Source organism: Mauremys mutica, chromosome 3 (assembly GCF_020497125.1).
Source record: "Mauremys mutica isolate MM-2020 ecotype Southern chromosome 3, ASM2049712v1, whole genome shotgun sequence".
In the NCBI taxonomy this organism is placed as follows: Eukaryota; Metazoa; Chordata; order Testudines; family Geoemydidae; genus Mauremys; species Mauremys mutica.
In genome coordinates this window covers 37007613-37024456 of record NC_059074.1, presented here as the reverse complement: position 1 = coordinate 37024456, position 16844 = coordinate 37007613, and the positions used below count along the sequence as shown (strand labels likewise).

Sequence of the window (16844 nt, the reverse complement as noted above, 5' to 3'; positions counted from 1 at the left end):
TAAGGTCCCAGCAGTAGGTTGGCTGGAGACCAGGATGGGCTAAGAGAAGGGCTGCCAGCAGCCTGTTTTCCCCCACCCCCATCCTAGGACTACTGCAGCAGTGACTGTTGAGTCGCTTCACAAGTGCGTACGGGTGCCCCTTGGACTCCCCCCTTCCTTCACTCAGTTTGCATTGTGCTGTTCCATCTCCTTCTCCTCCCCCTGCTTTGCTCCCCCCACCAACTGTTTGCTACTCTTCCCCACCCACCCCCCGCATCTCACCTGGTCTCCTCAGCCTTGCAGTTTTCTGCACTCCTTGTCTCATGTGGTGGAAGTTTGTTCCCTGCCTTCCCTGCCTTAGCTGATCGTTACCTGCATCCCCTTTGCCCTTTGCGCTTCATTCGCCTGCCTCCCCTGCCCCCCCCCAGGCTTCCCCTCACTATTTGTTTCCCTGACTGCCCTTCCCCATCTGGAGTGGGGGACCCCCTCTCTGTTTGGTACCTACCACTCAGGCCCCACCCTTTCCTGTTTGAGATTCCCCCCACCATTTTTGTTTGATGCCCCATTCACAGGGCCCCCCCACACACATCTACAGCTGCCCCTCACTCCCACTGCAGCCAGAGGGGCTGGCTTCCCCCAACCTGCTGGTGTGAGCCCCACCTTCTTTTATTTGTTTATTTATTTATTTGTTTCATTAATTCCCCCACCACCACCACCACCCACAGGGTTTTGTTTGCACCCTCCTCCCTCAGCAGCCAACCCAGCAGGGAGCAGACAGCCTCTGTTCTTTCTATCCCCACCCCTTCATCATTTCTATCCCCCCTCCGGCGGCTGGTCACATCACCTGCCTTTGATGGTGGACTCCGACCTGGCCACACATGAGGCTTCTACTCTGGCAACATCATCCATGGAGGGAGGCGGGGGGAGACTGAGAGAGGTGAATCCTGGCCACCTTCATTGCCTCAGCTTGGCTTTCTCCCCCATCCACCCCCCCATTGCAACCACCACCACCCCCACTGCTGCCTGTACCCTCAGCCACCCTTCGGGGTGGCAGCAGGAGGCAGAGGCAGGGGCTCTGCTGCCAAAAATCCTACCCCACCAAGGGAACTCCCTCAGTTGGCAGAAAGGGCCAGTGTAGGAAAAACAGTAAGAGCCCTGCCCAGGAGACTCCTTCCATGTCGGTGGCTGCGGCTCTACATCAACTGTGGCACCCTCCCCACTCCCCTCCCATCCTTTCCACCACCTCTGGGAGCACTCACTGTTCAGCCCCATGGTGTATGCCCAAGTGGCTGTGGCCCTGTCCGCTGTCCCATCACCATCTGCTGTGGCCCCTCCATCCACTACTGCTGCCGCTGCCTGCTCTTTTCACATCAATGGCAGCCAGAGTCCCTTCCCCACCATGACCAGTAGCCATGGCATCCATCACCTCCTGGAGGCTGCCTCGTGCCACACTGAAACCTATGCATGGGCATTGACAAGCTATAGTGGCAGCCTCCAAGATGTATCAGAATGCCGTTTTCTTCCTGGCATATGCACACGCCCCTGCCTGAAGGCAGCGGGAATGCTGATGGAGCTCAGCTGGAGGACGACCAGGCTTCTGTGGGCCTTAGTTGATGCTATGGAGCTCTTGGCCCCCGCCATCCTGAGGTTACCTGCTGTGATTCTGTACTTCGACCTACCAAGTTTATATAACCTTAGGAGCTGAAGTGTTCGAAGGCAAAAGAGCTCCAGTGGATTCCCCTGCCTCCCTCTAGCTAAATCCTAATACTATTCTCATTTCCAAAGATTCTCCTTTAGTTACGGTTATACGGGCCCATGGGTTTGGAGCAGAAAGTTTTTATTTTTATTCTCACTTAATTTTAGAGCTAGTTCATGCTGTGAAAATGGCGCATGATCCTAAATGTGTTGTTCTTGACAGCAGAGAGACGGGTACTATGCTGTACAACCAGGGTGTATATATCCATCTGTGGAGGCAACACAGCAAGGAGGCACTTCAGTTTTGTTTCCAGTATTGTATTCCGTATCATGAGAGTGAGATTTCCACAGAAATTGCTGTGGACATGACAGCTGGGAGGAAAGGGGGGGGAATAGATGGCAAAGGTAAAGACACTGGTTAGCAGCATTAGCCTGCTGGTTACATTAGCCTCCGATATCTCAGTGACAGCTCCCCAAGATAGGGTGACTAGATAGCAAATATGAAAAACCAGGACATTTTTATTGGGGTGCGAGGACTACAGATATCTGGATGGTCCCCCATACAAGTATTTAAGTGCAATCTCTTTATTGTGAAAGTGCAACATACAAATGAAGAATTATTATTTTTTACATAACTGTACTCAAAAATAAAATTTTAGCGCCTACAAGTCAAAGCATGAAGGGGCATACAAATGTTTAGCATATCTGGCACATAAATACCTTGCAATGCCAGCTACAATGCCATGTGAATGCCTGTTCTCACTTTCAGGTGAAATTGTAAATAAGAAGCAGGCAGCAGCATCTCCCAGAAATGTAAACAAACTTGTTTGTCTTAGCGAGTGGCTGAACAAGAAGGAGGACTGAGTGGACTTGTTTGAGCTGAATTGAAAAATACTATATCTTTTTTACAGAGCAAATATTTGTAATAAAAACAACATAAAGTGAGCACTGTACACTTTGTATTCTGTGTTGTAATTGAAATGAATATATTTGAAAATATAGAAAAACATCCAAAAATATTTATAATAAATTTAACTTTGTATTTATTTAACAGTGCAATTAAAATTGTGATTAATCACCATTTTTTTTAAATCTAGTTAATTTGTTTTGTGTCAATCACATGCATTAACTGCAATTAATTGACAATCCTAGTTTTAAGTAACTTTTTTTAAATCTGCAAGTACTTTTTCAAAATATTTTTTGGGAACACTCATATGCCTCCCACTTGTCCCAGATATTGGCTGGCCCCCAAAACCTATTCTCCCCAGCTTGTCCAGGCCCTGAGTTCTGGCTGCCAGGGCTTTTTTTTGGTTGGCCCTGCTGTTGCAGGCTCTGCCCCCTTCACTTCTGATTGGTCACTGCAACCAGCAGTGGGGAAATTCGCTTCCCAGTCCAGCAGCAGCAGGGAGACTGTCAGAAAGGACCCACCTTCGGGATGATGTGGTTACTGTTACTGAAATATCCATTTTAGGGAATGATGCTATCTGTATATAATATCATTACATATATAAAATGGAAAGGAAATTTATAAATATATTTACAACAGATTTTTTCATTGTTATTCCAAGTTTACTTGTGCATATGAATAAAATGTCATTGTTGCTCTTTTTCTTTCTCTTCCACTATGTGCTTATATAATTTAGTTAGTTGTCCACATATTGACTAGACAATTGCAGGGACTACAGGAGTTGAAAGTACTTACACTTAGACCTATACTTTAACTTGTAAATACGTACATACTATTTCCACAGCATACTTGGACTTAAGTCTGTAATAGTGTACTTGGCACTTATACTTACCTCTTCTTTTTTTTTTATCAGTGCTTACAACACCAACCAGACCATTCCCACACTTGCAGGGCTTGAAATTTCAGTCTCTTTTCAGTCTCTTTTTGTTATTCATCCTATTCTCAGGATGCTGACTTGCGTGGCTGCTCCCCTCATTTCTTGCCTCTTCCTAGGGCCCATCATAGGAGGTAATGCTCTCCTGCTGCTTTTCTGAATCCCTTTATCCCTGGTTCTTGCCAGTCCTTTCCTCTAGGTCCAGAGCCTTCTCTGTTAGACTGCCCTGTGCTCCTTGCTTTCATTTCCCATCAGCCTACCACCCGCTTTCCAGGTGCGCCAGGTGAAGTTAATGGCATTAACTAGAGTAAGAAAGCTCTAGTTAATCTCTGTATGGCCTGTGTGTGGTTTACATACCCCATCCTACTAGCTAGGATGGTAAGTGACATACAAAAGGTTGGAACCATTTCTAGATACATTTGTGATTTTTAAGATTCTAAATAGTACAGCTTTTCTTGAAAACCACTACTTCATTTTCAAAAACATTTAAGGGATTAAAAATAACTGCATGTCTTTATAAATCCAGAGACACTGCAATACTGTATAATGAAAATGTTGTCACTACAAAAGGGAACTTAGGATCTTGGCAACTGGAAGAACCTTTTTAATAAGGTGGGCAGAATCAACCTAATCCAATGACTATATTATAAAGACTCACAGGGTACATCTACATGGAGATAAAAAACCCACAGCTGGCCCAGCTGACTTGGGCTCATGTGGCTCAAAAATTGCTGTATAGACCTTCAAGCTCAGGCTGGAGCCAGAGGTCTGAGGATGGAGAGTCCCAGAGCTCAGGCTCCAGTCTGAGCATCTACACAGCAATTTTTAACCCTACAACCTGAACTCCACCAGCCTGGGTCAGCTGACCCAGACCAGCCACAGCTGTGCCGCAGGGCTTTTATCCCCATATAGATGTACCCATATATGCTCCAGGCCTCCACTTCCAATATCTTGTAGAGTCATTTGCACATGTGCAAACCGGGTTTAAAATGTTACTAATTTGGAATGGTATCAGTTCATATCCACTGTGCACAGCTGTAAACAACTGCACACAGGGCCCAGCAGTGACAAATTTGCATGCCTTGATCTACACTCCAATTACAACCTCATCAGGAGACTGAGCAGGCACAACATTCTGTGCTGTAGGCAAACTTTCCTTTTAAAGCAAACATTTAGACAAAAAACAGTCATTTTTGACATTGTTGAGGAGGCTTATTTCAATAATACTCTTGCAGTATTTACACAGTGTCTGAAGATCTCAAAACACTGGACTAAGGTGGGTAACTTTACTTATCTCTATTTTACAAATGGCAAAATTAAGGCAGAGTTAATTATTTGTCCAATATAAAAAACGAGCCGGTGAGAGAGCTAGGACCAGAACCCAGTTAACACAGCCACAGAAACACTATTGTCCAATGGGTTCTTAGTGTCAGGACATGAAAATAGCTAACAGACATTTAAAGACAGAAAATCATTTTATTAAAATGCTACAAAAGTAAATCACTGCAATTCATTATAACAAAGTCACAGACATTTGTACCAGGGTAGAGCTAGGTAAATTGCATACCAAGGTCCTGATTATGTGAATTCATCTTGTGCCGATTCTTTGAGAGAATGCAGAAGATTTTTAATTAAATACAATCATCTTAAGTAGTTTGATAGCATCATTTCAGACTAGGATGAACATTAAGTATTGTCCATAATCCCCATTCACCCTCCCAAAATTAGAGCTAGAGAAGTACATTTGGACAGGGGAAACAGAACACATCCTACAATGAGTGGTGTTGAAGTACAAGATTCCCAATTTCCATTCTGTTCAAGCTTGAGGACGTTCCACACATCAGACTTCAGAGAGTATTACTGTGCTGCTTGTACCAAAAACTGGATGTACTGTCCTCGAGCAGGAAAGTGATCAGCTGGCCGGTTGTATGCTGTCCAGACTGGTTCTCCAACAAATAGCCTCATTGCCTTCACGTAGTTCTGTGGAAGGAAAAGGAAATTGCAAATAGCATAACAGCTCCTTTTGGAGGCATCTGAATTACAGAGTTAACAACTCCTGTTGAGGTTTATGATACTTTCCACTTTTGTAGCATCTTTCAAAGCATCTCAAGATGCTTTAGGAGCTTCACACTACCCTGGGCGTTCCATCACTATTTTGTGTCAGTGTTCCTAGCAACCTGGCAATTGTAGTAATAACTGTACTTAGCACTGTTATACTGTTTTATAAACTTCAGAGGATCCTCAACACCCCTGTAAGGCAGATAAAGTATTAACCCATTTCACAGATGGAGAAAATCCATGCCCTTGAGCAAGTCTCTCAGGCTTTGCCTATCCTGGGACACAGGCCTTGGTGAAGCTGCACCAGCACAAATCCCTAAATGTAGACATGCAGTGCTGGGGTTTGCACCAAGTGAGCTCGTCCTTGTCCACACTTGGAAGTCGGCACCAGTGCAGCTACACTGATTGCTGATTCAAGGCTATTCCCACAGACAGATAAGGCTATAGGGCTATATTACACATATAACCCCTCTCAGCAGGTCAGAGAGCAAGTCAATGGCGGAGCCGAGAATTTGTCTAGGATTTCCGACTGCCAGCTGTGGCTCTAGCTACTAGACTACACCCCCTCTCTACAGGCGAGTTTAGTACTCATGAAAGATGCCAAGACAAGTATGCTCAATTTATCCACAGAAGAGGTACAGAGCAGAGGCAATTCAAGCTTCCCTATGCGGCTCTGCCTTCAGCTTGGCTGAATCAGTCTCCATGCCTCAGCCAACTGTGGTGGATAGCTGTAGAATCTCTGGACTCAGGCCATACGCTGATTTCACACAAGATACAGAACGTGTCTAAGATGGCAGTGACTTGAAGTCACTACTGATGAGCTGCATATGAACTGGCAACTAAGAGGTGAAAGCTCAGATTCTATAAATCATTTTTATCCCTCATGTTCCGAGTTTAATGAACTACAGATCTGAAATAGCATATTTAGTCACCAATATGCAATATGCCTTTGTATACTTGTCTGTCAATGCACATATCTAGGAGTGTAATAGATAAAGCCATATACAAACATTTTCATCCAGTGTAAATCGGTGATATATGCCAGCAGGAAGAGTTATCATGTCTCCCTTTTCCATGAAAATCCGGATCCACTTGTCATCTTTGTCTCGAACATCAAAGTAGCCACTTCCTTCAAGGATGTAGCGAATTTCATCATCCAAATGCAAATGTTCTTCATAAAATATTTTTATCTAGGGTTGGAAGGAGAGGATATTACATTTCTTTTAAAGTTTGTTGAACAAAGAAATAAATCTAAATACAACGGCATATGGAGGTAGTCTCCCAGTGTCTAGGAGACACTTTACAAAGGAGTCCAGAAAGATATAAAACTGACCAATGCACTACTAGACTATGTTAATGGCACATGAAGTCAGGTCTATGTTTGGTAGGATAATATTCATCTATAGTTGTACAATTATCTGGGATGCACAAATATGATAGAGCTGAAGTCCCCTGTCACTTTACACTGGAATAAGTCAAATGCAAGATCACTGCCTACTGTAGCTAATCATCTACATGAGAACAATACAAGTAATTATTGCCCACCAGGTTAACCGCTGCATAGTGATTCAGACTGTCAACAAGAGACAGACTCTGGGTCAGAGTCCCAGATTCAAGGCCTCGCTCCCTAACCAGCAGAGACAATGTTCTCTCAGGTCTTTGGGAGGTGAAGGATACTTTGTCCTTGGGACAATTTAGGAGCAATAATGCCAGGCTCTGAAGGAGTCCAATGAGGACTTGTCAGGAGAGGCAGGGGGGAACTGCTGCAATGCCATGGGTAGGGAATGAAGTGATGAAGCCTTGAGAACAACTCCATTTAAGATGGATATGGAGAAACCTCACCATCAGCACCGAACTCCTGAGTTACCATACCATTCACATTCAGTTGGAGTAGCACATCTTCACGTTTAACTGGTGAGGAAGGAGTTTCATTATAAAATGCATAACTGAGAACTTGACATTGTTCCTACTGATCAGTTCTGAAGCAACCAGGACATTAGTTCCCCAAATTAAAACATTTCTCAGCTGGGGAACTGCACAAATCCCTCATACCCCTCAAGTGTTTAGCACATTTCAGACTTTAAAAAAATTAACTGGAGACAAAAGAACTAATTACCAACTAATACATTTTGCAGGCTGATAATCCCCAAAGTGCATGTAGCTGTAGGCGTGTTTCAACTTTGAAAACTGCCAAGTGAGCATGCTCACAAGTTATTTCAAATGTATGGGAGGTCACAAATTCCCATCAAAATGGATTTGGCAGAAGTTCCAATTCCCTCCAATGGTGAGTATGTTAAAATATTCTTAGCACTAAAATCAATCACTTTGACAACCAGGCCAAGAGAGAGAAGAGTGGCCTCCTTTTTCTGAGAACACTGAGAAATTATTTATGACAGTACTGAGGGATTTGTTATTGTTGATTAAAATTACCACCATGTGCTAGGGCAGCAGTGACCAAGCTTAGGGCTTGCTGCTCTGAAGTTCACTGGGGAAAGATTTTGCCAAAGCCCCAAGCTGGCAACGGCCTGACCTTAGTTTGGATGATAATCTAATCGTGTTTGCAGGGCTCCATTTGCAAATGTGCAGTTTCAACATGACAAATGAGAGCCACTCTTATTAATGGGAACCATTCTAAAAGGCATCATCTGTAAGCTGTTAAAGGGAAAGTGATTACAGAAAACACAAAACCCTCTCTTGTTTTAAAAATGGAATCCAAGCAGCCATTTGAAAATCTAAAAACTAAATAATGTGATTTTAAAAATGGGGAAAAATCCATCGTTCAAAGAGCAGGTTCTGAACACTTCAAAAGTTGGTGCGTACTCTAGTGGCAGACTTCAGAACTTACTCCCTTCCCAGATCCAAACCAGGGCTGCTTTACCTTGTCTTGATAATTTGGCAGCTTATCTTTATGTATCGTTATTATATCCATCCAAGAATAGTTTTTCTCTTTCCGAATCCTTGCTAGGTCTGGGTCAGTCTCATAGTTGTCAGCATCCAACTGTGTGATTTTTTGGAGGGAGGGAAGGAGGAATTAAAAACAAACAAACATCCATCAGAGACAGCCAGGATACCCGAACAACTACTTCCAAAACAAAAAAGTGCAGCCAGTTAGTGTATAAATAACATTTCAAGTTACATACTAGTTACTAACAAGTCCAGCAAGGTTATTTATTTGTTATTGTGTAGTCTAAAAGGAAAAAAAGGGATTATAGAAAAGCTAGTCTTTCAGAGTCAGTGTGGGTGTCTCAGCGGGATGTACTGGGGAAGCAAGCTCAATCTGCCATCAGACACTGCTCCCACAGAGTCTGCTTCTCGTTCCAGAGTCAGAATCCCAGAGTTAGAGTGAATCCTGTCTTGTCCTCCCTCACAAAGAAAACAACTGGGAGTCCCTCGTGACTAATCAGCAGGATTGCCATTGTCTCTGCACAGTTGCTGAAGTTTGAAGTTACCAGGAGGAACATTCTCGTTGTTCGTAGTCACTTCGCTACTGCTTTCCCACTAGGCAGCCTGCCAACCCTGGCACGGCACACTTCCAAAACAAATTAGCCTTGGTAGGGGAAGCAGCAGCATGACAGCAAAATAAATAAATAAATAACATTCAGTTGAAAGTTGGCAACAGCAATGGGGAGAGGGAGGGTGTCTTGATAATTTTTAAAACTTCATTAAACTGCTCTGGTTACAGACTTTCTTTGCTCAGTATCTATTATTGTTCCACCTTCCTGGATGTGGGAAACATTTTAATAACCCAAATGAAAGAGGCTGTCTGAGGTTCCACATTCTCAGCTCTAATGTTTTGTTTGGGGTTTTTTTGGTAAGAATTAATAATATGCTCAGTGACTTGTTACTGATAAGCCTACACTTTATGCAATAAATACCATGCTATAAAAACCTTTATAAGTCTCACCACAACTACATATCATAGCTCTAAAAGAGTTTCTCATCTCAGGCTTATAAGAGTCTCTTATAAAGGCTACTTGCTCTAGTGAACACAGCATGTGACTGGGAGACAGGAATTATTGAATTCTATCTTGTGTACCCATAAGGGATACATTTTACAGTACAAGACTGTCTGGCCTGTAGCCTAGGTGCCAGAATCGCTCAATTATGCAGTTCTTCTGTCTGACCCACCCATTAGAGAGCACCACCAATGTACATGTGCTTCACTTTAGGAACCCCGTGAATTAGCCTGTGGGAAAGAGAGATCATGGTTAGCTGCCCAAATACCTAAAGGTAGACTTTCATAATATAATTGTTTGTCTTTACTAACCTTGCCCATCATCACTAATCTAAAAATCACTTTTCTACAGCAGGGCTGTAATATGCTTTGCACTTACACAAAATCTGTTACCTGCTCCCCACTGTTTCACTGTCTGACAATCTAAAAACCAGACTAAGCACATTTATACCAATATAACTTCACCCACATTGGGGAGAAGGGTTGCTGTTTTAGAAGTAGAACCTCAGAATTATGAACACCAGAGTTACGGTTTTACGAACTGACTGGTCAACCACACACCTCATTTGGAACCAGAGGTTGCAATCAGGCAGCAGCAGAGACAAAAAAAACCCAAAATCAAATACAGTACAGTACCGTGTTTAATGTAAACTACTAAAAAATAAAGTAAAAATAAAAAAAAGATGTGACAAGGTAAGGAAACTGTTCCTGTGCTTGTTTCTTTTAAATTAAGATGGGTAAAAGCAGCGTTTTTCTTCTGCACAGTAAAGTTTCAAAGCTATATTAAGTCAATGTTCAGCTGTAAACTTTTGAAAGAACAGCCATGTTTTGTTCAGTTACGAACCTCCATTGCCAAGGTGTTTGTAACTCTGGGGTTCTAATGTACTGGGCTAGGTAAATCATAGAATATTAGGGTTGGAAGGGACCTCAGGAGGTCATCTAGTCCAATCCCCTGCTCAAAGCAGGACCAATCCCCAGATTTTTACCCTAGTTCCCCAAATGGCCCCCTCAAGGATTGAACTCACAACCCAGGGTTTAGCAGGCCAATGCTCAAACCAGTCCAATTCCTGAGTTTAGACAAGGCCTCAGTCTTAATCTAAGTGAATTTTGAAAAGTGGGCACTTAACAGGCTAAGCAATTTATGCACTTTTTGTATATTAAACCTCAAACTAGGATCGAAAGCACATGACGCCACCTTTACATTTAAGCGGGCTCACATGCTTCCAATTCCAGCAGGGATCTTGGGTTTTCACTTCTATTTAAAAAAAAACAAATCATGATTTTTAAACTACAAGGGCAGGACACCTGACAGTCCTTGGGCCCTACCTGCATTGAGATTGATCCCTTATTAGCACCTCTCTACCAAGAACCATGACTGGGCCCAGACAGGCCTTTTAGACTGCCTGATACATTTGGATTTCCTTTGGCACAGGTTCTGGCCCACTGGACCATGAAGATCTCCAATATTAACAGGCAGAGCCAGGCCATGTGGATGTGCAAGTAGGCGTTAAGGAAGTGAATGGTATTTCAGGAACAAGCAGGAGGAGCATCAGTCAAACAGCTGCGGTTGCTAGTGCTGCGGCACAGACTCTTAGCGAAGGCAGGGGCTAAAATGCAGAGTTAATTTAAAAGACAAACGGTAAGTGACTCGGGCAGAGGAGAGGGCCCACCCTGGGCGGGGGATCTGGTAACGGCAAAGCAATACCTGCCCCCCCTTCCCCGATCAAAGGCCAGCGGGGCCGGGGGTCCTCAACCCCGCACTCCAGCCTGGCCGCTGCAGCACGGCTTGGGAGCAGGGGTCGGGGTGTTACGCCGGAGCTCGCAGGCTGTAAACAAGCCTGTGGGCGGAGGCAAAGGCCAGAGGTGCCTGGGCCCAGGGGCCCGCACTGCGCAAGCAGCCGGAGCGAGACCCTGCGGCAGCCGGGCGGGCTGGAGGCTGCGCGCCAGGAGCTCCCGTCCCGGGGGCCCTGGCTGCGTGGCCGGACCCCAGGCGCCGCGTGGGGTTAGGGTGCGGCCAGGCTCGCTGCCTACTTTCCAGTGGAAGACTCCGAGCCGGCGCAGCTGCTCCAGGCTGACGGGCCGGTGCGGCTCCTGCCGGTGCGGGGCCCTCTGGTCCTCCCCGGACTCGTCCATGTACCAGGCTTCCACCATCCTGCCCCGCGGCGGCTGGGCCAGCGCTGCGCCGGAGCGCGCCGGCCCGGCCCGAAGCCAGCCAATGGGGCCGGCCCGGGGCCGCGGCACGCTCGCCCCGCGCAGCCGGGCTGGCTGCAACCCGCCCGCGGGCACCGCCGGGGCGCGCCTGCTGCCAACGGGGCCGCGGCTTCCACCCCGGCCCGGGCGGGGGCTCGCGCGCCACAGGCTCCTAGGGAGAAACGTGCTGCCTTGGAAGAGGAAATCCAGCAGCTGCACTGAAACACTTGGCAGGAACATTGCAATGTTCCAGTAACCCCAGAGTCAGTTTACCCAGGGAGGGAGGGTGACCATCTGGCTGCTATTTGACCAGCCTGGCTGGGTTTTCATGGATTTGCCAGAAAAATCATGTAATCTGCTGGGCTTTTTTTCCTGAGGCTAAAGATTGGCATTATTGTCACAATACTAATGTTATAAGTTCCTGTGTCCAGCTAAAGATGCTGCAGTGGTCCCATTTCTGCAGTTTAAGTAAGAAAATGGTGTTATACATCTTTTTCTATGAACTGTGTTATATCTAGATCAGTGGTCCCAACCCAGTGGTGGGCAACCTGTGGCCCGTCAGGGTAATCCGTGGGTGGGCTGCAAGACTGTTCACATTGACCACCCACAGGCACGGCTGCCCACAGCTCCCAGTGGCTGTGGTTTGCCCTTCCCAGACAATGGGAGCTGCAGGAAGTGGCGTGGGCCGCAGGGACGCGCTGTCCGATGCTTCCCGCAGCTCCCATTGGCTGGGAAAGGCGAATTGCGGCCGCTGGGAGCTGCGGGCGGCCATGCAAATGTAAACAAAATGTCTGGTGGCCCGCCGGCGGATTACCCTGACAGGCCATGTTGCCAACAGGTTGCCCACCACTGTCCCAGGCTCTGGGTTGTGACCCGCTCCCAGGGGGTGCAGAGGAACGTTTGGGGGCACAGCAAGGCCCAGGGTGAGCCCCACAGGGGGTGGGGAGGGAATGTCACCCAGCCATGGCCCTGGCTCCAGGCCAAGGCTCGCACCTGGCTGCCTAGCTCCGTTCCGGGCCCCCAGCCCCAGTTGGCCCCAGCCGTGGCCCCCTTACCCCTGTCCGCCCAGCCCCGGCTCTGGCTCTTGGGGGTGGGTTGTGGACAGGGTAAAGGGAGGGCACGACCATGAAAAGTTTGGGGACCACTGCTCTAGATACTATAAGTGGCTGTTGGGGGGTGGGGGGGTTGAGGAGTTGCCTTGGGGTTTGGATTGCGGCGAGCTTGTCTTGAGGGGGATGGGAGGGGTGGCTTTTTTTGTATTTCAAAGGTGGTAGCCATGCTGCAAGATAACACCATTTAATGCTCTGTTTTGGAGGCTGAACTAGGTTTAGGCTTGGAACAATTACATATTTATGGCTAAACATCAGTTTCACTGTACACACACACAGGGGAAAAAACATTTTAGAAGGTAATTATCAAAATTTACAGATAGGCAGAGTAAGGAAAATGCTGCTTCAGAATTTAGAGTTTGATGTAAGGATTTTTACCTGGTGTGTTTTGATATATAATGGTGACAATTTGTGTTTTAACAGTTATAAAGCTTTAACTTTTTTAATCTCAGCATTGACTGTCATTCCCTCCACCCATAATTTCCCACAACTGTGAAAATTTAAATCAATAAAAATCTTTTAAAAAATGCTTAAAAAGACACATGATATCTGTTAGAATTATAAAAAATAAAAATCAAATTCTGCTAAGCATCATTATGCTGCAGCATAGCTGGCTGGCATGGGAAGGAATATCAGCGTTCTAACAAGTAGTTTTCTTGCTAGCGTGGACAGGACATACTGTTCTATAATAATGTTAAGGGACTGTGTTACATGCTAGGACAAGATCTGGCAACTTAAAAAGGGTTAGAATGCAGATTCCTTTAGCTGTGGTACAGAAGAGTTAACCTTGGAGAGAGGACAGGACTGAATGTTATACAAATATAACCATGTTTAAACACAAATGTGAAACATGGTTGTGGCCCAGCTACATTAAATAACAATTTATTTTTTGCTTCTGTGGGCAGAAATGAAAAATATGCTGTGGAGCCCTGATTTAACCCTGAACTATAGCTGTCTAAATAGTAATGACATAGTTTGTTACCTGCACTGTCAGACAAAACATTACAAACATGGATGGGCCCCGTCCTTATTTCACAAGTTTGCTGAAACCTGGTAATTTGAGGGCTTGGGCGGCTGGTCTCCTGGTACCTATGTACAAGTTTAGCTATGTCTGTTTTTATGTCTCCTTATACTTTGTAGAGGTGCTCACCCACTACAACTTTCACATTTTATGTGTCCCTTTGACCCAGATAACATTCAAAGTCAGATTTTAAAACCTTTTAATAATTCCATATAACTGTCTAAAAGTATGTATTTTTGTACCTTCAAAATAACATTACTTTGGTATAAGTTCCAAAGTATTATTATTATTATATTGTACAGAGTGCTAGCAGTGCTCCATGTTCTGCAAAACATGGAAGAAAACAAAATCCCTACCCCAAATAAACGTACTGAGTTGTGTGTGCAGAGACTGATTTTTCTGTGTTCTTACAGCCTCTAGCACAATGGTTCCTGGTCCAGGATTGGGGCTCTTAGGCTCTACCACAATACAGATAAATAAATAATATAATAATGTAACCAGTTAAATATAAATAAGTACCAGGATGACCCATCCTGTTGGTTTCCCTTTCTTCTGTTTTTTAATATATTTTACTCACGCAAAAAATTACATTAAAGGAACATTACGCATGCAAACTCAAGCACTCAAAGTTAGGAAATACCAGTATTAAGATTGCTCATGCATTCATTGATTTATTTTCATAACACTTCTGTGAGGTGAGAGGATGGCATCATCCACATTTTACAGATGGAGAACAGAGGCAACAGATTAAGGGCAAAATGTCCACTAACTTTTGGCACCAAATTTGAGGCACATATAATCTGATTTTTCAGAGAATTTAGGGCATGTCTACACTACAAAATTAAGTCGACCTAATTTATGTTAGTGTACAACTGCCACAGTAACTAAATCGCTTGTGCGTGTCTAAACTTTGCACCTTGTGTTGATGGTAGTATGTCCTCACGCTTCCACGATTGAATTGTCAGTGTAAGGCATTGTGGGACAGCTTCTGAAAGCCAGCAACAGTGTCTACACTGACGCTGCGTTGATCTAACTACATCAACACTGACTCTACGCCTCTCGTGGAGGTGGAGTTATTAAGTTGGTGGAGTGGATGAGTCACGTCAGCAGGAGCGAAAATTTTAGTGTAGACACTTACATAGTTAGGGTGACATAAGCTGCCTTGCATCGACCTAACTCTGCAGTGTAGACCAGGGCTTAGTGTGATACTGAGGCCCATTGATGTTCACTACTGTGTCAGCAACTCTTGTTGGGCCTCACATATTCAGTACATCTAACACTCCATTGTCATAATGTGTATCTAAAAGTTGTCATGTAAGATATCATGTACAAACTGGTAACACACTTGTCCTGAAAATCATTGTGTGGTGTATGTATAATGTTATAAATATGTTCTAGAATTATGTCCTTAAAATGTGTTTGGCAAGCAATGCATAAGCCCAGTCTGCCATAGACAAAGGAATCTGTGTTTGCCTGGTCATCAGGCAGAGAGGATGAAGGTACACTTACGTGCATGCAGCAGCGTAGGGCGGCAAATTTGCAGGGGCAGCAAATTTTAGCACCCACGGAGAAGCTCCCCGCCCACTCCAGCTCGCTTCTGCCTCCTCCGCTCCCTCCCAGCGCTTGCACCGCGAAAACAGCTGTTTCGTGGGGGAGGAGAGGGAACACAGCGCTGGGGGGAAGAGGTGGGGCCGGGGTGGGGATTTGGGGAAGAGATCCAATAGGGGCAGGGAGGGGGCGGAGTTGGGGTGGGGACTTTGGGGAAGGGGTTGGAATGGGGGCGGGGAAAGGGTGGGGTTGGGGCGGGGCTAGGGGCGGGCAGGGCGGCAATTATTTCAGGGCCTAGGGGCGGCAAAATCATTAATCCGCCCCTGCGTGCATGGTAAACAAAGCCATCAGGAGAACAAGTGGGGAAAGATGCACCAGGGTCAATTAACTTTAGAAAGATATAAGGAGAGAGAAAAAGCCATTTTGGCATCTTTCACCTGAAGAGACAAAGGAACTGAGCACTTGGAGCTCTGTGAAGGCTCTGGCTCGAGAGTCTGGTCAACCCTGCTGGAAAAAAGACTTGATTAGAAACACTTTGAACAAGAGAGTCTAGTTGGTTAAATCAGATCTTAGTCTTCGAAGCATATACACCTCTACCTCGATATAACGCTGTCCTTGGGAGCCAAAAAATCTTACCGCGTTATAGATGAAACCATGTTATATTGAACTTGCTTTGATCCACCGGAGTGTGCAGCCCCCCCGGAGCACTGCTTTACCGTGTTGTATCCAAATTCATGTTATATCGGGTGGCGTTCTATCGAGGTAGCAGTGTAGTTACTTTTGTTTGCTTGTAACTCTTTCTATCTTTATTCCTTATACTTAGTATTACTTAAACCTATGACTTTTTGATTAAGGAAACTTGTTTTTACTTTTAATGTAAGCCAAGACAGTGCTGTGATTGAAATAAGTGTCTGTGAAACACCAGTTAAATTAATGGGTTGCTGTATACTGACTCTTTACAGAAGTAGTGATCTTAACTTCTGTGAGTGTTCCAGGACACTACAGGGAAGATGGTTTGGGGGAAATTTGGGCCGGGGGGGAAGGTGTTGGGGTCACCTTGCAAGGAATAACCAAGGCTGGTGGAAGCCAGGGTTAGGCTATTGTGCTATGAGTATGCTGCTGGTGTCAGGGCTTTCAGCCAGGGCTGCACAGTACAGATAAGCCCAGGGCTACAGGACAGGCAGTGACACAACCTCTTACTGATCTGAGTTGAACCCCAAAGTGTTATACTTAGCATTACATAAAACTTTATGTGTCCAAAGCACAGCTGACTTCTGTTTTAGGCTCAGATCAAGCCCCAGGGTCTTAAGCTGGACACCCAGAAAATGAGGAACATAATTAGTGACCACCTCTGAAAAGTTTGGTTTAAGTGACTTGCCCACCATCATATAGGAATTCTGCGGCAAAGGCAGGGATAGAATACAGTTCTCCAGATCAGCATTCAACTG

The 16844-nt window shown here is 45.3% G+C and overlaps 1 protein-coding gene and 1 long non-coding RNA gene across 3 annotated transcripts in view; one reads left to right on the top strand and one right to left on the bottom strand.

The window, feature by feature from the left end:
- Positions 1-4971: 4971 nt before the first annotated feature.
- Positions 4972-11794, bottom strand: ADI1 (acireductone dioxygenase 1). Its single transcript, XM_045009180.1, has 4 exons — positions 11560-11794; positions 8452-8571; positions 6584-6763; positions 4972-5495 (listed from the first exon to the last, which is right to left on the bottom strand). The coding sequence occupies exons 1-4, from the start codon at positions 11677-11679 to the stop codon at positions 5373-5375; spliced, it is 543 nt and encodes a 180-aa protein (XP_044865115.1). The 5' UTR covers positions 11680-11794; the 3' UTR covers positions 4972-5372.
- Positions 10855-16844, top strand: part of LOC123366072 — a 27703-nt gene continuing 21713 nt past the window's right edge. For both annotated transcript variants that reach the window (XR_006577903.1, XR_006577902.1), the window contains exon 1: positions 10855-11167. This is a non-coding gene — a long non-coding RNA (uncharacterized LOC123366072). The remainder of the gene's footprint in view (positions 11168-16844) is intronic.

Excerpts from the sequence above, each read along its gene's own strand:
- ADI1 (XM_045009180.1), bottom strand. The coding sequence starts at position 11,679 with ATGGTGGAAGCCTGGTACATGGACGAGTCCGGGGAGGACCAGAGGGCC. Across the intron at positions 6,764-8,451 it reads TGCCAAATTATCAAGACAAG|ATAAAAATATTTTATGAAGA; the intron begins GTAAAGCAGCCC and ends TTCCAACCCTAG. Across the intron at positions 5,496-6,583 it reads GATTTACACTGGATGAAAAT|AACTACGTGAAGGCAATGAG; the intron begins GTTTGTATATGG and ends TTCCTTCCACAG.